This window comes from Tamandua tetradactyla, chromosome 3 (genome assembly GCF_023851605.1).
Source record: "Tamandua tetradactyla isolate mTamTet1 chromosome 3, mTamTet1.pri, whole genome shotgun sequence".
Taxonomy (NCBI): Eukaryota; Metazoa; Chordata; class Mammalia; order Pilosa; family Myrmecophagidae; genus Tamandua; species Tamandua tetradactyla.
In genome coordinates this window covers 96,872,755-96,896,715 of record NC_135329.1, presented here as the reverse complement: position 1 = coordinate 96,896,715, position 23,961 = coordinate 96,872,755, and the positions used below count along the sequence as shown (strand labels likewise).

General features: G+C 38.8%; 1 protein-coding gene across 3 annotated transcripts in view; it reads right to left on the bottom strand.

Annotated features, from left to right (window-relative positions):
* EPB41L5 (erythrocyte membrane protein band 4.1 like 5) overlaps positions 1 to 23,961 on the bottom strand; it is a 235,550-nt gene that overhangs the window by 13,604 nt on the left and 197,985 nt on the right. For 2 of the 3 annotated variants that reach the window (XM_077153576.1, XM_077153577.1), the window contains exons 21-22: positions 17,113 to 17,197; positions 15,151 to 15,225 (exon numbers count right to left, since the gene is read on the bottom strand). In XM_077153576.1, coding sequence (XP_077009691.1) covers positions 15,151 to 15,225; positions 17,113 to 17,197 — 160 coding nt within the window. Of the gene's footprint in view, positions 1 to 13,237; positions 13,536 to 15,150; positions 15,226 to 17,112; positions 17,198 to 23,961 lie in introns of those variants that run through there. The other variant, XM_077153578.1, reaches the window with a different exon arrangement.

Sequence of the window (23,961 nt, the reverse complement as noted above, 5' to 3'; positions counted from 1 at the left end):
TTAGAAACCATCAAGAGGAGAAGCAGACCTGGGACATGTAGACAAAGACTTTTAAAAAAATTTCCTAAATATGCTCAAAGAGCTAAATGAAAGCACAGACAAAGAAATAAAGGAAATAAGGAAAATGACAGATGACTACAAAGAGAATAACAGAGAGATGTTAATTATGAAAAGGAACCAAATAGAGCTGAAGACCACAGCAACAGAAATACAGGGTAAAGGATGATATGGTCCATATTTTGAAACTTCAACTTCTGTGTGAGATCAAAGGAAGAGATGTTTATTTGGTGCAAAATTTTTATTTTGGGTAGCATATTATCTAATTTAACTTGTATGATCAGTTTATGTGAACCCCATAATTACATGGAATCTTAAATAGGGCATGAGATTCTATTGGTTTGTACAGGTAAGTGTGATACCATGATATTTCCCAGAGTAACTAGGGGAGAGAATAAAAAACTATTTGCAGAGTCCCCTTGGGGGACTGGCGAGAAAGGAGGAAATATTCGACTTCCCCATTTGGGGAATTCTTTTTTTTTTTTTGGTCTTAAATTTTATTTTGCTTGAAAATTTCAGCAAATCAAATCCAACTGTACTGGTTTGAAATGATGTATGGACCCTAAAAAAACCATGTTTTAATCCTAATTCCATTTTGTAAAGGCAGCCGTTTCTTCTAATCCCTATTCAGTATTGTAAATTTGGAACTGTAATTAGATCTCCCTGGAGATGTGATTTAATAAAGAGTGGTTTTAAGCTGGATTAGGTGACAACATGTCTCCACCCATTTGGGTGGGTCTTGATTAGTTTCTGGAGTCCTATAAAAGAGGAAACATTCTGGAGAATGAAGGAGATTCTCAGAGAGGTCAGAGAATGCTGCAGCGCCACGAAGCAGAGAGTCCATGAGCCAGCGACCTTTAGAGATGAAGTAGGAAAACTCCCAGGGAGCTTCATGAAACCAGAAGCCAGGAGAGAAAGCTAGCAGACGACACTGTGTTCGCCATATGCACTTACTGCTGAGAGAGAAGCCCTGACTGTGTTCGCCACGTGCCTTCTCACTTGGCCTTCATGAATCAAGGTGCCTTTCCCTGCATGCCTGTGACTGGACATCTCTATAGACATTTATGTTTATAATTTAATTGGGACATTTTCTCAGCCTTAGAACTGTAAACAAGCAACTTATTAAATTCCCCATTTTAAAAGCCATTCTGTTTCTGGTATATTGCATTCTGGCAGCTAGCAAATTAGAACACCAACAATACATAAAAGGATAATGTATCAAAACCAGTTGTGTTTATGACAAAGTTGTTTTGGCATATGAAAATCAACTAGTATAATTCACCATATTAACAGATTAAAAAAGAAAAACCACATTATTAGTTCAACAGGTGCATAAAAATAGATGCAGAAAAGGCACCTCTGGGGAATTCTTGATATTTTTGCAAGCATGGGGATAACCAATTCAATAGGCTGAACCCTCGATCTTGGGGTTCACCCCTATGAAACTTATTCTTGCAAGGGAGACCCTATACCTACTGATAATTATGCCTAAGAGTCACCCCAAGAGAACTTCTTTTGTTGCTCAGATATGGCCTCTCTCACTAAGTCAACTCAGCAGGTGACCTCACTGCCCTCTCCTGACACCCAAGAGTGTAAATCTCCCTGGCAACATGGGACAGGACTCCCAGGATGAGCTAGGACCTGGCATCATGGGACTGAGAAAGACTTCTTCTTCTTCTTTTTTTTTTAATTTTTAAATTAAAAAAATATATATGAAAGAGACACAAACATTCTTAACATATGATCATTCTGTTCTACATATATAATCAGTAATTCACAATATCATCACATAGTTGCATATTCATCATCATGTTCATTTCTTAGAACATTTGCATTAATTCAGAAAAAGACATAAAAAGACAACAGAAAAAGAAATAAAATGAAAACAGAGAAAAAAAATTATACACACCATACCTCTTACCCCTTGCTTTCATTGATCACTAGCATTTCAAACTAAATTTATTTTAACATTTGTTCCCCCTATTATTTATTTTTATTCCATATGTTCTACTCATCTGTTGATAAGGTAGATAAAAGGAGCATCAGACACAAGGTTTTCACAATCACACAGTCACATTGTGGAAGCTATATCATTATACAATCATCTTCCAGAAACATGGCTACTGGAACACAGCTCTACATTTTCAGGCAGTTCCCTCCAGCCTCTCCATTACATCTTTTCTTTTTTTTTTTTAATTAACGGAAAAAAAAGAAATTAACCCAACATTTAGAAATCATACCATTCTACATATGCAATCAGTAATTCTTAACATCATCACATAGATGCATGATCATCATTTCTTAGTACATTTGCATCGGTTTAGAGGAACTAGCAACACAACAGAAAAAGATATAGAATGTTAATATAGAGAAAAGAAATAAAAGTAATAATAATAGTAAAACAAAACAAAACAAAACAAAAAAAACCTATAGCTCAGATGCAGCTTCATTCAGTGTTTTAACATGATTACTTTACAATTAGGTATTATTGTGCTGTCCATTTTTGAGTTTTTGTATCTAGTCCTGTTGCACAGTCTGTATCCCTTCAGCTCCAATTACCCATTATCTTACCCTGTTTCTAACTCCTGCTGGACTCTATTACCAATGACATATTCCAAGTTTATTCTCGAATGTCCGTTCACATCAGTGGGACCATACAGTATTTGTCCTTTAATTTTTGGCTGGACTCACTCAGCATAATGTTCTCTAGGTCCATCCATGTTATTTCTCCATTACATCTTGAATAATAAGGTGATATCTACTTAATGCGTAAGAATAACCTCCAGGATAACCTCTAGACTCTGTTTGGAATCTCTCAGCCATTGACACTTTGTCTCATTTCACACTTCCCCCTTTTGGTTGAGAAGGTTTTCTCAATCCCTTGATGCTGAGTCTCACCTCATTCTAGGATTTCTGTCCCACATTGCCAGGAAGGTGCACATCCCTGGGAGTCATGTTCCACGTAGAGGGTGATGAGTTTGCTTGTGTTGGCTGGAGAAGAGGCCACATCTGAGCAACAAAAGAGGTTCTCTTGGGGGTGACTCTTAGGCCTAGTTTTAAGTAGGCTTGACCTATCCTCTGTGGGGGTAAGTTTCTTTTGAACAAACCCCAAGATTGGGGGCTCAGCCTATAGCTTTGGTTGTCCACACTGCTTGTGACAATATCAAGAATTCAACTTGGGGAGGTTGAATTTTCCCCCATTGAGAAAGACTTCTTGACCAAAAAGGGGAAGAGGAGTGAATCAAAATAAAATATCAGTGGCTGAGAGATTTCAAATAGAGTTGAGAGGTTATCCTGGAGGTTATTCTTATGTATTAAATAGATAACGCTTTTTAGTTTATGGTGCATTGGAATAGCTGGAGGGAAGTACCTGAAACTGTTGAATTGTGTTCCAGTAGCCTAGATTCTTGAAGACGATTGTATAAAGATATAATTTTTACAATGCGACCATGTGATTGTGAAAACCTTGTGTCTAATGTTCCTTTTATCTAGAGTATGGACAGAGGAGTAAAAAAATAAGGATTAAAAAATAAATAATAGAGGGGATAAAGGATAAAAGAGTAGATTGAAATACTAGTGGTCAATGAGAGGGAGGGGTAAGACTATGGGATGTATGAGTTTTTCTTTTTATTTCTGTTTCTAGAAATTTCTTTTCCTAGCAAATGTTCTATAAGTGATTGTGGTGATGAACACACAATTATGTGATGAAATTATGAGCAACTGATTGTATACCATGTATGGACTATATGTGTGTGAAGACTTCTCAATAAAAATATTAAAAACAACAAAAAACATACACACAGAAAAGTGCATACATCTTCAGTATACAGTTTGATGAATTTCCAAAATGTAAACATGCCCATTAACTATCACCAAGAGCAAATAAAGTACTGGAAACCCAAGACTGTGATGATGACTGCACAACTATATGATGATACTATGAACCACTAATTGCATACTTTAGATGATTTGGTATGTGAATGGATCTCAATAAAATTGCACTTAAAAAATTCCCTAGAGTTCCTGGCAACGTGGGACAGAGATCTTGGAATGAACGGAGACTCAGCATCAAGGGATTGAGAAAAACCCTAGAATGAGCTGAGACTTAGCACCAAGGGATTGAGAAAACCCTCTGGACCAAAAGGGGGAAGAGGGAAATGAGGCAAAGTGTCAATGGCTGAGGGATTCCAAACAGAGTCGAGAGGTTATCCTGGAGGTTATTCTTATGCATCAAGTAGATATCATCTTGTTATTCAAGATGTAATGGAGAGGCTGGAGGGAACTGCCTGAAAATGTAGAGATCTGTTCCAGTAGCCATGTTTCTTGAGGATGATTGAATAATGATACAGCTGTCACAATGTGACTGTGTGATTGTGAAAACCTTGTGTCTGATGCTCCTTTTATCTACCTTGTCAACAAAGGAGTAGAACATATGGAATAAAAATAAATAACAGGGGGAACAAATGCTAAAATAAATTTAGTTTAAATGCTAGTGATCAATGAAAGCAAGGGGTAAGGGGTATGGTAGGTATAATCTTTTTTTTTTCTTTCCTGTGTTTGTTTTATTTCTTTTTCTATTGTATTTTTATTTCTTTTTCTGAATTAATGCAAATGTTCTAAGAAATGATGAATATGCAACTAAGTGATGACATTGTGAATTACTGATTATGTATGTTGTTTTATTTTATTTTTTAATTAATAAATTAATTAAAAAAAAATTCCCTAGAGGGGTTCAACAGTAGATTGGAGCTAGCATAGAAACAGTTTACAGAGTCCAGAGAAGATGGCAGCTTAGTAAGGAGAGCGCGTCTTAGTTCATCCTCCAGAACAACTACTAAAGAACTAGAAACAGTACAGAACAGCTCCCGGAGCCACGACAGAGACCAGACACACAGTGTACCCCATTCTGGACTGGCTGGACCGGCTAAGAGACTCCGCTGTGGTGAGGTCCCCGAGAGGCGTGCGCTTCCCCGGGCAGCGGTGGCTGGTGACCACAGCCCCTCCCACGCACGGCTTCCCGGGCCGGCTGGGAGCCTCGGATCAGCGGTTCCCCAAGCCACGGCAGCCGGGAACCAGAGCCCCTCCCATGCGCGGCTTCTCAGGCCAGCTGGGAGCCTCGGATCGGTGGTTCCCCAAGCCGCAGCGGCCCTCCCACACGCGGCTTCCCGGGCCGGCTGGGAGCCTCAGATCGGTGGTTCCCCAAGCTGTGGCGGCCGGTGACCGGAGCCCCTTCCACACCTGCGGCTTCTGGGGCCAGCTGGGAGCCTTGGAGTGGCGGTTCCCCAAGCTGCCGCAGCCGGCGACCGGAGCCCCTCCCACACACGTGGCTTCCCGGGATGGCTGGGAGCCTCGGATCAGCGGTTCCCCAAGCCGCAGCGGCCGGCGACCGGAGCCCTTTACACACACGTGGCTTCCCGGGCCGGCTGGGAGCCTCGGATCAGCGGTCCTCCAAGCCGCGGCGGCCGGTGCCCCTCCCCCACAGGCGACTTCCGGAGGGAAAGGAAAGAGTCTCCAACAGTAGTAGAGACTGAGCCCAACCTAACACCAATTGTGGCATTAATGAACAACTTTTGACTACTAAAAATAGGCCCTCAGCTCAGGCGAAACTGATCAAGGCGGAAGTCGCCAATTGGGCTAACTGAAAAAGAGGAAAGGGGGTGAAACAGAGCCTTCTGCAGCTGTTTCTCTGGAGGTTTGGTTGCCTCTGGGCTCAGCGCTGGGATTACACAGGTTGCAAGTGCCCCGAATGCAGAAACAGGCTGCTTTCAGGGCTCTCTACCACCTGAACCTTCCCTGCGAGAGGGGTGAAATGCAACTCAGGTGGAATCCCTCTCTCAAGGAATTCAGATCCCAGGAATTCACAATTTGAAGCCATTAAAACCAACCTACAACCTTTCCTCTGTCTCCACCACACACCCAGCAGCGAGAGTCTTCCAAAGTTAAAGGAGCCCAACATCTTTTGCTGGTGGGACCCGCAGACAGACAAGTGCCACATACTGGGAAGGATAAGAAAAACAGAGCCCAGAGACTTCACAGGAAAATCTTTCAACCTGCTGGGTCCCAAACTCAGGGAAATATGATTAAATGCCCAGACGCCAGCAAAAAAAACAAATCACACCAAGAAAATTGAAGATATGGCCCAGTCAAAGGAACAAACCAATAGCTCAAATGAGATACAGGAGCTGAGACAACTAATGCTGAATATACGAACAGAAATGGAAAACCTCTTCAAAAACCAAATCAATAAATTGAGGGAGGACATGAAGAAGGCATGGGATGAACAAAAAGAAGAAATGGAAAGTCTGAAAAAACAAATCACAGAACTTATGGGAATGAAAGATACAGTAGAAGAGATTAAAAAAACAATGGAAACCTACAATGGTAGATTTAAAGAGACAGAGGCTAGAATTAGTGAACTGGAGGATGGAACATCTGAATTTCAAAAAGAAACAGAAACTATAGGGAAAAGAATGGAAAAATTTGAGCAGGGGCTCAGGGAATTGAATGATAATATGAAGTGCACAAATATACGTGTTGTGGGTGTCCCAGAAGGAGAAGAGAAGGGAAAAGGAGGAGAAAAACTAATGGAAGAAATTATCACTGAAAATTTCCCAACTCTTATGAAAGACCTAAATTTACAGATCCAAGAAGCGCAGCGCACCCCAAAGAGAATAGATCCAAATAGGCGTTCTCCAAGACATTTACTAGTTAGAATGTCAGAGGTCAAAGAGAAAGAGAGGATCTTGAAAGCAGCAAGAGAAAAACAATCAATCCATCACATACAAGGGAAACCCAATAAGACTATGTGTAAATTTCTCAGCAGAAACCATGGAAGCTAGAAGACAGTGGGATGATATATTTAAATTACTAAAAGAGAAAAACTGCCAACCAAGACTCCTATATCCAGCAAAATTGTCCTTCAAAAATGAGGGAGAAATTAAAACATTTTAAGACAAAAAGTCACTGAGAGAATTTGTGACCAAGAGACCAGCTCTGCAAGAAATACTAAAGGGAGCACTAGAGTCAGATACAAAAAGACAGAAGAGAGAGGTATGGAGAAGAGTGTAGAAAGAAGGAAAATCAGATATGATATATATAATACAAAAGGCAAAATGGTAGAGGAAAGTATTATCCAAACAGTAATAACACTAAATGTTAATGGACTGAATTCCCCAATCAAAAGACATAGACTGGCAGAATGGATTAAAAAACAGGATCCTTCTATATGCTGTCTACAGGAATCAGTTTACTTCAAGACAAGACACATGGAATCATCCAGTCTGAGGAACAGAGGGAGAAAAAAATGAAGAAAAGTTAGCAGAGCTAGAGAAATCTAGGGATACCATTAAGTATACCAATATACGCATTATGGGAGTCACAGAAGGAGAAGAGAGAGATAGGGGCAGAGAGAATATTCAAAGAAATAATGGCCGAAAACTTTTCAAATTCAATGAGAGGTATAAATACACATATCCAAGATGCTCAATGAATTTCAAACAGGATAAACCCAAATAGACCAATGCCACAACATAACAAAATGAAACTGCCAAATGCCAAAGATAAAAAGAGAATTCTAAAAGCCATAAGAGAGAAAGAAACAATGTGTCACATACAGGGAAGCCTCAATAAGATTAAGTGCTGATTCCTCCTTGGAAACCATGGAGGCGAGATGGCACAGGGATGACATATATAAAGCGCCAAAAGTAAAAAAACTGCCTACTAAGAATTGTATATACAGCAAAACCATCATTCAAAAATGAATATGAAATTAAGACATATCCAGATAAATGAAAGCTGAGGGAGTTCATCACCCCTAAACCCCTAAAAAATCTGTCCCTCAGGAGACATGTCAGAGTTCTGAAGGTTGAAAGGAAAGGACACTAAACTGAAGCCACATGAAGAAATAAAGATCTTCGGTGAGGGTAATGACATGATAAATATAAATGTCAATACTACTGTATTTTTGGTTTGTAACATCACTTTTTACTTCTTACCGGGTGATAAGGCAACTGTTCAAAGTGTAATGACAAATCACTAGTTTTGTGACAAAACTACAAAAAGTTGAGGGGACAGAGGGTTTTAGGAACATAATTTATCTTAAATACTTAAGTTTAGCTGCTATCAAAGCAAACAAGATTGTTAAGAGAGTTAGGATGTTAAACTCAACCTTTATGGTAACTACAAAGAAATTATCAGAGAATATGAAATCTCAGAGACAGAAATTAGAATATAGGTTGCCAGGGGCAGGAGGAGCAAGAAGGGGAAGTTATAATGGGCTCAGGGTTTTTGTTTGGGGAGATGGAAAAATTTTAGTAAGGAATGTAATGAGAGTAGGACAATATTATGAATGTGATTGTGCTGGTTTGAAAGGATGTATGTCCCCTAGAAAAGCCATGTTTTAATCTAAATCCCATTTCATAAAGGCAGAATAGTCCCCTATTCAATACTGTATGCTCGAAACTATAATCAGATCATTTCCCTGGAGATGTGATTTAATCAAGAATGGTTGTTAAACTCGATTAGGTGACGGCATGTCTCCACCCATATGGGTGGGTCTTGGTAAATTTCTGGAGTCCTATAAAAGAGGAAACATTTTGGAGAATGAAGGAGATTCAGAGAGAGCAGAGAATGCTGCAGCACCAAGAAGCAGAGAGTCCATCAGCCAGCACTTTGGAAATGAAGAAGGAAAATGCCTCCTGGGGAGCTTCATGAAACAGGAAGCCAGGAGAAGAAGCTAGCAGATGACGCTGTGTTCACCATGTGCCCTTCCAGATGAGAAAGGAACCCTGACTGTGTTCACCATGTGCCTTTCTAGATGAGAGAGAAACTCTGACTGTTTGCTATGTGCCCTTCCACTTGAGAGAGAAACTCTGAACTTTATCTTCTTGAACCAAGGTATCTTTTCCTGGATGCCTTAGATTGGAAATTTCTATAGACTTGTTTTAATTGGGATATTTTCTCAACCTTAGAACTGTAAACTAGCAACTTCTTAAATTCCCCTTTTTAAATGCCATTCTGTTTCTGGTATATTGCATTCTGGCAGCTAGCAAACTAGTGATTAACCCCATTGAAATGTATGCTTGAATTTGGTTGAGATGGGTAAGTTTATGTGGTATATATGTTCCAGCAATTTAAAAAAAATGCAAGAGCAACTAAAGAGACTATGACAATTAAAGCAAATAGATGATCTTAAATGGGATGTATCAAAGGGACATTATGGGGCTATATGAAAAAACTGGAAAACAGACTTTAAGCTTTATGTCAGTGTTAAATTTCTTGAACTGGATAACTGCACTTAAGAGAATATCCTTGTTCTTAGGAAATGTGCATCTCCCTATACTCAAGTGTTCAGAAAATGGATTGATAAAGCGATAGATAGAGATAGATAAGGGAGATAAATAGAATGATAAGGCAAATGTGGAAAAATGTTAAAATTGGTAGATCTGGTTATCTGGGGAGGCAGAGATATGTTGGAGTTCTCTCTTGTGAGGTTTGTATTATTTTTGTTACTATTATGTAAATTCAAAAGTATTTAAAAATAAAAAGTTAAAAAAAAAAGAGAATATTTCTGTAACCTCAGGGGATGAGGTGGTAGATGAGGAAGGATTTTCTAAAACTCTAAACCACAAAGAAACCAAAAAGAATAAAGCTGAAAGATGTGTGACATCAGAATTAAAGGGTTTTATTAATCCATCTTCTTAGTGATGGATATAGGTTGCTTCGAATGCCTACCATAAATGATTCTTTGATAAATTTCCTCTCATGTCCTATGTGATTGCTATGTTCAGGTGTCAACTTGGCCAGATGATGATGCCCCATTGTTCTGTTGCTGTGGGCTTAAATCATCAGCATGTGAAATTCACCTACAGCTGATCCATCTGTAGTTGGTTAAGGGGAGTGCCTTGCACAATGAATGATGCTTAATTTAATTAGGTGGAGGCTTAAAAAGAGAGGTCAGAAGAGCACTCAGCAGCGCAACATATCTCATTTCCACACTTACAGCTCAGCCCAGAGGTTTGGACATGCAGAAAGGAATTGCCCAGGGAAAGCTGAAGCCAGGAGAGAAGGCCAGCAGACATCACATGTGCCTTCCCATGTGACAGAGAAACTCAAATGAAAACTAGATGCCTTTCCTCTGAAGATCTATAAATTTGTAACTACATAAATTTCCTTAATAAAAGCTGATCCAACTCTGGTGTGTTGCATTCTGGCAGCTTTAGTAAACTAAAACATGTTAATATACAGATTAAGAGAAAATATATTTACTATTTAAGACTAATATGGACTTAATATCTAGACAACAGAAGAAAATCCCAAAATCAGTAACAAAAAGACAAGAAACTCAATAGAAAAGTGGAAAAAAATATGACTAGGCAACTCACTCTAAGAGGAAACCTAAATCAGCATAAAAATATTGGAGGAGAATTAAATGCAACTTGTGAGTAATTAATGATATGCCAATTAAAACAATGAGACATACCCATGAAGTTGGAATATAGAAAGTCAGATAAAATGAAGCATAAGGAAGAACATGAGTGGAAAGGGAAACATGTGCACTGTGGTGGGACTACAAACTGCTGGAGTCACTCTGGGCAACGATCTGGCAGCACTTGGTGTAATTAAGTGTTCATATGACCATACAACCCGGCAATAGACTCATGGATACATATCTAAAACGTCCCCACAGTTATTTAAAAACAGATATGAATGGTATGAAAGGTGGCCTGGAAGGACATACAGCTAAAACAGTAGAATGGGTGCCTCAGGGGAAAAGGGGAATGGAATTGGAAACTGGGGGAGAAGAGGAAATAAAGTGAAACAAAGAAGAAGCCTCTCATGGACCTAAGCGGGCATGGCAGTGTATCATGGACTGAGGAGTATGTTTAACTTAATTTGGACACTCAGCATTTTAAAAAATGGATAACCATCCTATTAGTCTTAGTGGTATCCTTTTGTCACATATTTATTTTATTTATTTATTTATTTATTATTATTTTTTATAGTTCAGATGCAGCTTCATTCAGTGTTTTAACATAGTTACATTACAATTAGGTAGTATTGTGCTGTTCATTTTTGAGTTTTTGTATCTAGTCCTGTTGCACAGTCTGTATCCCTTCAGCTCCAATCACCCATTATCTTACCCTGTTTCTAACTCCTGCTGGTCTCTGTTACCAATGATATATTCCGAGTTGATTCTCGAATGTCGGTTCACATCAGTGGGACCGTACAGTATTTGTCCTTTAGTTTTTGGCTAGACTCACTCAGCATAATGTTCTCTAGGTCCATCCATGTTATTACATGCTTCATAAGTTTATTCTGTCTTAAAGCTGCATAATATTCCATCGTAGGTATATACCACAGTTTGTTTAGCCACTCGTCTGTTGATGGACATTTTGGTTGTTTCCATCTCTTTGCAATTGTAAATAATGCTGCTATAAACATTGGTGTGCAAATGTCCGTTTGTGTCTTTGCCCTTAAGTCCTTTGAGTAGATACCTAGCAGTGGTATTGCTGGGTCGTAATCCATTCTGCCAGTCTATGTCTTTTGATTGGGAAATTCAGTCCATTAACTTTTAGTGTTATTACTGTTTGGATAATATTTTCCTCTACCATTTTGCCTTTTGTATTATATATATCATATCTGATTTTCCTTCTTTCTACACTCTTCTCCATACCTCTCTCTTCTGTCTTTTTGTATCTGACTCTAGTGCTCCCTTTAGTATTTCTTGCAGAGCTGGTCTCTTGGTCACAAATTCTCTCAGTGACTTTTTGTCTGAAAATGTTTTAATTTCTCCTTCATTTTTGAAGGACAATTTTGCTGGATATAGAAGTCTTGGTTGGCAGTTTTTCTCTTTTAGTAATTTAAATATATCATCTCACTGTCTTCTAGCTTCCATGGTTTCTGCTGAGAAATCTACACATAGTCTTATTGGGTTTCCCTTGTATGTGATGGATTGTTTTTCTCTTGCTGCTTTCAAGATCCTCTCTTTCTCTTTGACCTCTGACATTCTAACTAGTAAGTGTCTTGGAGAACGCCTATTTGGGTCTATTCTCTTTGGGGTGCGCTGCACTTCTTGGATCTGTAAATTTAGGTCTTTCATAAGAGTTGGGAAATTTTCAGTGATAATTTCTTCCATTAGTTTTTCTCCTCCTTTTCCCTTCTCTTCTCCTTCTGGGACACCCACAACACGTATATTTGTGCGCTTCATATTGTCATTCAGTTCCCTGATCCCCTGCTCAAGTTTTTCCATTCTTTCCCCTATAGTTTCTGTTTCTTTTTGGAATTCAGATGTTCCATCCTCCAGTTCACTAATTGTAGCTTCTGTCTCTTTAGATCTACCATTGTAGGTATCCATTGTTTTTTCCATCTTTTCTACTTTGTCCTTCACTCCCATAAGTTCTGTGATTTGTTTTTTCAGATTTTCTATTTCTTCTTTTTGTTTAGCCCATGTCTTCTTCATGTCCTCCCTCAATTTATTGATTTGGTTTTTGAAGAGGTTTTCCATTTCTGTTCGTATATTCAGCATTAGTTGTCTCAGCTCCTGTATCTCATTTGAACTATTGTTTGTTCCTTTGACTGGGCCATATCTTCAATTTTCCGAGCGTGATCTGTTATTTTCTGCTGGTGTCTGGGCATTTAATCAGATTTCCCTGGGTGTGGGACCCAGCTGGTTGAAAGATTTTTCTGTGAAATCTCTGGGCTCTGTTTTTCTTATCCTGCCCAGTAGGTGGCACTCGTGGCGCTTGTCTGTCTGCGGGTCCCACCAGTAAAAGCTGCTGTGGCTCCTTTAACTTTGGAAAACTCTCGCTGTGGGGGCGGGTCGCCAGCCGAAGCGGCTTGAAGAATGTCAATCCGAATCTTGCAGTCGGTCCGGGAAACCGCGTGTGGGGGGGGGGCGCCTGCCACCGCGGCTTGGGGGAGTGCCAGTCCAAATTGCCCAGCCGGCCCGAGAATCCAAGCGTGGTGGGAGGGCCCCACTATCCAATGTTCCCAGTCGGACCAGGAAGCCGCATGTGTGGAAGGGACCCCGGTTGCCAGCCGCCCCGGCCTGGGGAAGCGCGCGCCCCTCGGGTATCTCACCGCAGCGGATTCTCCCTGCCCGTTCAGCCGTTCCAGAATGGGGTACGCTGTCTTTTTGGCCTCTGTCGTGGCTCCGGGAGCTGTTTTGTATCATTTCTGTTTCTCTAGTTGCTGTTCTGGAGGAGGAACTAAGATCTGCGCGTCTTACTAAGCCGCCATCTTCTCCAGAAGTCCCAAGTTGAATCCACATATTTATTTTACATCTTCTGTTTAGAACTAATTTCCAAACTGGTGGAATTTGCATGGCTTTTCAGAACTTTCTTTCCGGCCTTGGTAGTGGATACTCCTGCTCTAATTTTTAGGTTCTGCCTCGGTTTCCCTCTGGGAAGATGGAACTTTATAATTATATAATGGGGGGAAAAGATCTCACTAATAATATCACAAAAAGCACGAAGGATCTGGAAAAAACAAAAACAGGAAGTACAAAACTTACATGGAGTGGGGATTGGGACCTATAACCACTAAACTTTAACAGGAGATGAAGAAAGCCTTGAATGAGAAAAACATATTGTATTCTTGACTAAAAAGATCATAAATATATCAATTCCTCTCCACATGAAATTATAGATTTAATGCAATTCCAAATAAAAATCCAATGAGACTTTTTTATTGGGTGGGGAGGACTTGCCAAAATTATTCTAAATCATTTGAAAGAATTAGCAAGCATTAGCAAGCAAAAATAGCAAAAGAGCTATATAATAATGCTGTTCTGGCCTTATCAAATATCAAAAGCTACTATAAAGCTAAAATCATTAGGGGAGTGTATTATAGGTCTGATAACTGAGAAACTGTAAGTGTAAAAGAAAAGTCAGCCCATCTATCTATAGAACTTATAATGCATAATAATGTGAGTTCTGATTAAAAAAAAAGAATTCTAATTTGTAGGGAAAAGAAAAATATTGGTGAAGTAGAAACAGGTTTTTTAAAAAAAAAATTTACTAAATCAGTTTGGTTTTCTTCACTGTATTCCCTACCCATGAATGACAAAGAGTATATATATTTTGAATTAGGTCCCCAAGGATTCTTCCTCTGGGCTCAGGCCATCTTACATCAATTTTAGTAGGTACCTCTTCTGTCTAGCCAAAGATTATAGCTCAATACGTAGCTATCCGTTTTACAGGACAACATCTCTTTTATTTTCTGCTTGTTCACTTTTCCAGACTAGAGATTAATTCTTATGCTTTAGTGAAGTTTCTCTGTTTATCGATCTATGCTGGTGGTTCCCAAACCACATCGGTATCACCTAGGAACTAGTTAGACATGCAATTTGTCGGGCCCTGCCCCAGACACACAGATCAGGAACTCTGGGGGTGGGGCCCAGGAATGCATTTTTAACATGCCTTCAAAGTGATTGTGATACACACCCAAGTTTGAGAACTACTGATCTAAGCAAACACTCAGCACCACACAGTGTATCATCTGTAATTCTAAGCCTTGAGAATGTCATCTACTGCCTACAGCAATTCTTATATCACTCATAAAGTGCTAAATTACTTATCTGTATACCTTTCACCCAACTAGACTGTAAGTCCCTCAAGGGAAAGAATTGTTTCTTACTTGTCTTTAGGTCACAATAGTTAAAACAGTATTTTCCTTACTGTAATAATGATCAATATGTTCAATGCCAATGATTCTTATGCTTCCACCTTTCTGTAGAATTTTAAAATTTAAATTATAATTTACATTTTAATTTAATTAAAATATTTTAATTCTGTAGAATTAAAAAATCATATATACTTATTGTCTTAACTCTTTAGAATCTGGTTTATCCCCACGTTTCTTCTGTTATTTAATATAGTATTGAATTGCAAATAGGATTACAGTAAAATAGTAATCCATGTATTCAAAGCAGTAGAATTATAGTACAGAAAGGCAATGCTATGTGGTTACTGAAATCTAAACTTTTCTTAAATGAAAAGTTTTACTAGGTTATTAAAAAGCAAAAATTAGAAAACAACAGGAACATTTTTCAAAACAGAAATTCCTTCCCATCTTGTTTTAAAGCATATTTACCTGAGGTGTGACTGTTTGGTCAATTAGATTCTCAGTTAGAGATAAAAGCAAGGCATCCAATTCATCTGTAGCATTCTATGGAAGACAAAGCACCTACAGTTGTTAAATCATCAGACTAAGTTCATCCTGTTCCTCAATTTATAATTCTGACCCAGACCTGGTTGGTGTTAATCCTTCAAACAAACAGGGACATTCAAAAATCATGGTAATTAATGATTCTACTTTGGCATGAAGGAGAAATTAGACCACACAACTGAACTTGAAAAAAGCTAAAGTGGATTGTGAATTTTCACGTAGATATTCTATTTTTGGTAAGACAAAACTTGGGCATGGTTAAGACTGTTCTAACACTTAGCTTCTAGACTAGACTAGAAAGGTGAACAGATCTGTACAGGAGACTGAATAAGGGAGATGCCCAAATTCCAAATGCTATTTTATCTAGATGCATGGATGCTGCACTGTTTGTGAAAAGTACAATATGAATTTCCCCCTATAAACATTAATTAATTTTTGTATAATTAGTTATGAAGCACCTTATGGAGGACATAATTCTGTACTTCAGTGTGTGTGTGTGTGTGTGTGCGCGCACACGTGCATGAGAGAGAGAGATGGTGGGGGTTGGAAGAATTTAAAAATGACCAAAGATAAAATTCCAATTTGGAAATTGGAGGAACAGGGATCTAGAATGTCATACATAATATTAAAGGCCCTTGACTGATAAACTTCTATGGGCCTTCATGCCTTGGTGAATACTGTATTCAAGTTTCAACATTCAACTTAATTATAATCACACAAATGGAAAAATTGTTCTCTCTCTTCTCATATCTTCCTTATCCCACCTCACCTCTTCCCATCCTGTATCTCTACTGTAACACTTACCACAATGTATTAAAACTATCTCTCTCATCTGCTATAAGAAGTTTGAAAGTAGAGGCCATGTTTCATTCATTTCTGAATCTTCAAAGCCTAGTATGCTGTCTGGTACATATTACATATGCAATAAATAATCTTTGAACTAAATGTCCCTGTGTTCTAAAAATATCTCAAATTCCACTTAATGATTTCAATGATTTGGTCAAAGATGTCAATATATGTTTTAAAATTTTAATTGGCAGAAAGGGATGTGATTAAAGGCATTTCAAATTGGTTTTTTTAAGTCCTAAAGTGTGAAAGATTATACACCTAAATATTAACTATACACTGTCTTTGGATGGTTTCCAGTTTCTCTTTTAATGAAACATCTGATAAATTTCTGCAATAAATATATATGATGCAATAAAAGAAGAAAATGGTAAATGTTCACATTCATGGATGACTTTTAATTTAACTTGCAAAATTAAAACGTTCATTGGGCAATGAACCGAGTTATATGATTTCTGGACTGGTACAGGTGTGGTAAGGGGATAGAAGCAAGGCAGATGTTGGGATGAGCTAAGTTACATTGCAATACAATCAGTTATAGGTCCCTGTTATTTCAAAAGGTTAATTACATTCGACAAATATTTTCTCTGAGCCCTTTATATAAGCCACATACTGTTTGAGGTACTAGGGATAAAAGAATGAATGAAACAAGTCAAGTTTCTCACAAAGCTACATTCCAGGGTAAATCACACTACAATTTCAACAATATCTATGTGTTAGAGATATACCCTTAGCTTCTTCATCAGATGCACTTAAAAATGCCTATTTTGCATGTAACACTGTACCTCCTTAAAAGTAAAAATGAATGGAAACATAGTCAAGATCCAAGACTAGAACAAACAAACACACAAATTGGAGAAGCAGCCCTGAGAAACTCATATGAAGGATGTGGCAATAGGATTCTATTTAAATCATGAAGCACAATGCTTTTCTCACAGCTTCAATCCAGGTCTCAATCAGAAATCACCAGATGCTCTTGATTTTACTACAGGATTCAATTCAGTATTGTCTTGGAGAAAACTAAAGTAAAAGTATTCTTACCTTTAGAGCAGAACCATTTTCTGCAGCTGTGGCATGTTCCAGAGCAAGAGAATCTTCAGGGAGGAGCACATTATTCTCATTTATGCTGTATGCATTGACAAGAAAAATTTAAAAATATATTATAAAGGACCTGGAAGAGAAGTCTAACAAGTTCATATAGGAAGTTACAAAGTAAGGCGCTGCACTCATATGCCTTTGTGAAATTCTTCTCCCTCTACCATAATAGTTTTTACATGCAGGTCAGACTTAAACACAGATGGAACAAGATGCTAGAATATCTGACTTCCCTCCTAAAGTCTCACTGATATGACAGAAAAGATTTAACTCTAACAAAATAAAAATATTATAAGACTTGAAAAACCAATAAAGAGTGCCAGTGTTAATTCAGAAACTTTGAGCTAGTTCTGAAAGACACAAAGTGGAAGACAGTGATTTCAAGATCATGGACAGATTAGATGTTGCAGTCTCCCCCAGTAGCATCAAATCCAGAGATATTATATAAAATATCTAAAGACAGAAATACAAAATAGATAAATTGATATACTTTTTTAAAAAGCTGTTTTCAAATACACGAGTGGGAAACCTTGGTGGATGGTAAATTGTAAAGAAAAAAATGATTTAGTTGGAGAACAGTCAGGAAACCATCAGAGGAAGCCACAGAATACACAATCTTCTGAAGTGCACATTGTGCCTGCTGGTTTGAAAGTATTATGTACCCCAGAAAAGCCATACTTCTATCCTGATTCACTCCTGTGGAAGCAGTCTTTCCTTTTAATCCTGATTCAATACTATAGGTTGGAATTTTTTGTTCAGACTATCTCCATGGAGATGTGACACACCCAATTGTGGGTGTGACCTTTGATTAGATGGAGATGTGACTCCACCCATTCCAGTGGGTCTTGATTAGTTTACCGGAATCCTTTAAAAGAGGAAACATTTTGGAGAGGGCCAGAAATGATAGGAATGACACAGTCAACAGAAACATCAGAGAATAGCTAACACACAGACATGGATGTATGGAGATGCTTGGAGCCCAGCAGATATGGCATGAGATGTTAAGCAAGCCAGGACCTGGAGAGAGCCAAGGGAGGCCAAGAGATGAAGGCCAGCACCAGAGAGGCAAAGTGAGGAACCCTCACAGGAACAGAGGCTGAAAGCAATGGAGCCCAGGAGCAAGGGGCCAGGAGATGCCAGCCACGTGACTACACAGCTGACAGAGGTGTTCCTGATCCACTGACCTTCCGTGAATTAAGGTATTTTTCCCTGGTTGCCTCAGTGGACAATTTTATAGGCTTTTACCTGTAAACTTGTAACTTACTAAATTTCCCCTTTTAAAAGCCATTCCAGTTCTGGTATATCGTATGCTGGCAGCTTGCAAACTAAAAAACACATGGATTATTCTTCAGAATAGACCATACTTTAGCCCACAAATCTAATATTAATGAATTTTAAAAGACTGAAATCATATGATGTATCTTCTCAGACCACAAGAGAATGATGTCAGAAATCAGTAACAGGAAGAAAACTGTAAAATTTATAATATTTGGAAATTAAACAAAACACTCTTAAACATCTAATGGGTCAAAGAAGAAATCATAAGGGCAATTAGAAAAAAAATTTAGAGATGAATGAAATAAAAACACAACATAGTAGACTTGTGGGATGCAGTGTAGGTGGTGCTCAGAAGGGGAATTTATAGTAGTAAATGTTTACATTAAAAAAGACAAAAGATTAGGAACCAATAACCTAAATTCACACCTTGAAGAACTAGAAAAAGAAGAGTAAACCCAAAGTTAACAGAAAGAAGTAAATGGTAAAGAGCAGAGCAGAGATAAATGAAGTAAAGAACAGAAAAACGAAAGAGAGAATCAGTGAAACCCCACAAACTGGTTCTTTGAAAAGATCAATAAAATTGACAAACCCTAGACTGACAGAAAAAAAGGAGAGGGTACACATAACTAAAATCAGGGATGAAAGCGGAGACATTACTACTCACCTTGTAAAATAAAAAAAGATTGAAAGAGAATACTATTTATAACTGTGGGCCCATAAAGTAGATAAACTAGATGAGACGGACAAATTCCTAGAAACATACAAATTACCTAAACTGACTCAGGACTAAATCAGAAATATCAGCACACCAGTATCAAGTAAAGAGACTGAATCAGTAATCAAAACCTCCAACAAATATATCCATATCCATTAACCATGTTTGTGCACATATCTATGGTAATTTTACTGTATTAATGTGTACAGGTGTCACATTGGTTCAATTTGCATTTCCCTAACTGAAGATGATGATGTGTATCTTTTTGTGTGCTTAATTGTCATCTGCATATCTTCTTTGGTGAGGTATCTTCACGTTTTTTGTCCATTTTTAGGTGGGGCTGTATGTTTTCTTGTTGAATTTTAAGACAAGGCGTAGCCTAGGTACATGTCTTTTTTTAGATGTATTATTTGTGAATATGTTTTCCTAGTATGGGCTAGTTTCTTCATTCTCTTAATAGTGTATTTCCCAGACCAAAAGTTTTAAAATTTAATAAAGTCAAACAAATCCTTTTCTTTAAAAATAAAAACAAATCTCCCAACAAAGGAGAGTCCAGGATCAATGGCTTCACTGGTGAATTTTGCCAAACATTTAAAGAAGAATTAAAATCAACCCTTCTCAACTCTTCCACAAAATAGAAGGAACAGTTCCTAACTCACACAGCGAGGCCAGCATTACTCTAAAACTAAAATGAGATAAAGATAACACAAGAAGATACAGTTATAAATTAATACCCCTTAGAATACAGATGTGAAAATCTTCCAACAACATATGGGCAAACCGAATCAAACAGTATATTAAAATAATTATATGCCATGGCCAAGTGGGATTTATCCCAAGAATGCAAGAGAAGTTCAACATAAGAAAATCAATATAATATAACCACATTAATAGAACAAGAGGAATAAACCCCACATGATCATAACAATTATGCTTAAAAGGTGTCTGACAAAATCCTTTCATGAAAACAGCACTCAGAAAACTAGTAATATAAGGGAACTATCTCAACATGATAAAGGATATTCATGAAAAACCCACACAAACATTATACTCAATGGTGAAAGACTGAAAGCTTTCCCCTTAAGATCAGGAACAAGACAAGGATGCCCACTATCACCACTTTTTTTATTGTGAAAAATAACAAATATACAAAAAGCAATAAATTTCAAAGTATATTGCAACTATTAGTTGTAGAACAGATTTCAAAGTTTGGTATGGATTACAATTCCACAATTTTAGGTTTTTATTTATAGCTGCTCTGAGGTAGCGTAGACTAAAAGAAGTATCAATATACTGATTCAGCACTCACACTCATTTGATAAACCTGACTTTCTCTGTATAACCCCACCATCATCTTTGCTCTTTCTCTCACTCTTTAGTGGTATTTGGGCTATGGTTGTTCTAACTTTTTCACGTTGGAAGGGGCTGTCAATAATATGAGATGGGGGATGGAACTAGTTGATGTTCAGGAGAGGCTGGCCCCTCTATACTTCAGGACTTATCTAGTCCAGGGACCCATCTGGAGGTTGTAGGTTTCTGGAAAGTTACCCTAGTGCATGGAACCTTTGTAGAATCTTATATAAGGCCCGAAGTATTCTTCAGGATTGGTAGGAATGGTTTTGGTTGGGATTTGGCAAGTTATGTTAGCTGGCAATGTCTAACTGAAGCTCATGTAAGAGTGACCTCCAGAGTAGTCCCTCAATTCATTTTTTTTTTTTAAGTTTTAAAATATGAATTCTATTTGAACTCTCTCAGCCACTGATACTTTATTTGTTATACTTCTTTCCTCCCTTTTGGTCAGAACAGCATTGCTGATCCCTCAGTGCCAGGGCCTGACTTATCCCTGGGGACTATCTTCCATGTCGCCAAGGAGACTTTCATCCCTGGATGTCATGTCCCATGTAACAGGGAGAGCAATGGTTTCGCTTGTAGAGTTGGGCTGAGAGAGGTGTCACATCTGACCAACAAAAGAGGTCCTCCAGAGGTGACTCTTAGGCTAAGACACTTCACTACATACATAAGCTTCACAAGAGCAAGCCTTAAGATCAAGGGCTTAGCTTTCGGATTTGGATGTCCCTAATGTTTGATACAGTATCTGGGGTTTCCTTGGGGATAAGGTTTAATAGTTCCATATTTGTTCTCCCATACCTCAAGAGACTTTGCTAATACTTTCTGATTATCTGCTTAATAAACTCTGGGATGTATCCAGGAGTTACATTAAGCTATATAGGATTAAAGGCTCCCATTCTTATTCTGGGCTTCCTGTGTTTGGATTGTTTAAATGATCTATCCAGACAGGTTGAGTTAGATTATGTGCTACTGAAAACCAGGTTCTGGACAATATAAACCTTTCTTCCTTTTGTCTCAAAGAGTAGGTGAAGTTCTAAAATAAAGGCAATTTTTTCCTTACCCCTGTATTCTGAATTAACTTAATTCTGACCGAATCGTCTTTGTTCTTATTTTTAAATATCAGGTTATGTATATATAAAATAGCCCCTCAAAATCCAGAAATAACAATAACCTCTCCAGACTAAATGCAGCTGCTATGAGAGCTTACATCTAGGCTCCAGGGTCACCACTGTTTTTCAACATTATACTGGAAGTTCTTGCCAGATAAATTAGGCAAGAAAAGACATAAAAAGCACCCAAATTGCCAAGGAAGAAGTAAAAATATCTATTTACAGATGATATGATCTCATATACAGAAAAATCCCAAAGAATCCAAAAGAAACTATTGGAATTAATAAACAAATTCAGCATAGCTGCAAGATACAAGATCAACATGCAAAAAATCTGTTGTGTTTCTACATACCAGTAGTGAACAATCTGAAAAAGAACTCAAGAAAACAATTCAATTTGCACAGCATCTAAAAGAATAAAATACCTATGGGGAAAAAACTAACCAAGGAGGTGAAAGTCTTGTACACTAAAAAATATGAAACATCACTCAAAGAAATTAAAGAAGACCTAAATAAATGGATAGACATTCTGTGTTCATAGACAGGAAGACTTATTATTGTTAAGATCTCAACACTAGCTAAAGTGGTCTAAAACTTCACTGAAATCCTTATCAAAATTCTAGCAACCTTTTTGCAGAAATGGAAAAGTTGATCCTCAAATTCACATTGACTAGCAGGGGACCCCAAATAGCCAAAATAATTTTGAAAAAGAACAAAGTTGGAGGACTCAGACTTCCAGATTTTAAAACTTACTACAAAACTAAAGTTAACTAAAACAGTATGGTACTGGGATAAGTACAGACAAACAGACCAATGGAATAGAACTGAGAGTCTAGAAACACACATACGAATGGCCAGTTGATTCTCAACAAGGATACAAGGTCCAGTCAACAGGGAAAGCAGTCTCTCCAACAAATGGTGCTGCAACACCACACGCAAAAGAATGAATTTGGACTCTGAAATCTCACCACATATAAAAATTAAAAATGGATTAAGGTTAGACTTCTGGGAAGATGGCTGATAGACTAGCTTAAGTTTAGCCCTGCTCCACAGAAAAGTTAGAGAAGGGACAGAAGGCCAACTGACGTGATGATTCAGGGGTGCGGCTAACCTGGAGGAGCTCTCTGCACCACATGTGCCAGCCCTGGTTGCAGAGGCCAAGGAACTAAGAGGCAGAAAGCTAGAGCCTGGTGCAGAGGCGCTGAGCCAGGGAGCCCATGGGAGTGCATGGACTAGGAAGTAAGCCAGGCCACACTCCTTGGACACAATACCCTCACCAGGGCAACCCCATGACCAGCGACTTACCCCACACCCCACACACCTGAACCCCATCATCTGCTCCCATTCACCATGCTCCAGGGACCCCCATCACACCAGTCCCCAGTGCATGTACCTGCCCCCCACCCCCACCCCAACTGCAGCCCAACCCACCTCTCCTGGACCTCTCCTGAGCACTTCCTGTGCTCCCCCTCCCTGTTCCCTGCAGGCTGTTGCCAGTGCATAAAGGCTGCAGGGATTAACCTCCATACCTAGGCTCCTCCTGCACCTCCACTCCCCATAGTGTTGCCTCGTCAGAGCTCTGTGCATCTGCTTGTAGCACTCCTAGGCCCACGCATGCACCGGGCTCCCAATCACATCATTCAGCTCTGGGAACCATACTTTACAGCAGTCCTAGAACTGTGCATGCACATGACCCTCAGCCATTACTTCCCAGCTCTGAGAAAGTGCTGACCTGTGCAGCTGGGTCACATCTACCCACAATCCATGAAGGTGTAATGGCAACCTGCTGCCACAGCTCTACACATGTGCACAAAAGGTTCCGTGCCTCAGACCAGTGCAAACCAGGGTTATGCCCCCAGACCGGTGCACCTGCACAACTATATCCTCCCTGGCCCCTGGGTGCCCACATTCACAAGCATCAGCGTAACATCCCCAAACCGCGCCTATACCTGCCCTGAAACAAATCACTACACTCAGTGCCCATCCCTTGCCCTACTCCCTGCTGTACAACCATCCTGAAAACATAAGGCCTTAGACTATTGAAAGAAATCAACTCCCAAAGCAAATCAATCAAGATATTTAAATGTCATGAAGACAGCAAAAGATCACAAGCATATCACAATGCAGACAGATACAGCCCTGCCTAATGACCAAATTAAAACACCAGAGGAGGCAGAGAGATGCTGGAACAACTAATCAAAGATGTTCATACAACTCTACTTAATAAAATAAGTGGGATAGCAAATGATATAAAGGAGATCAAGAAGACAGTAGAAGAGCATGAAGATGAATTTGAAAGAATAAATAGAAATATAGCAGATACTGCAGAGATTAAAGACTCTG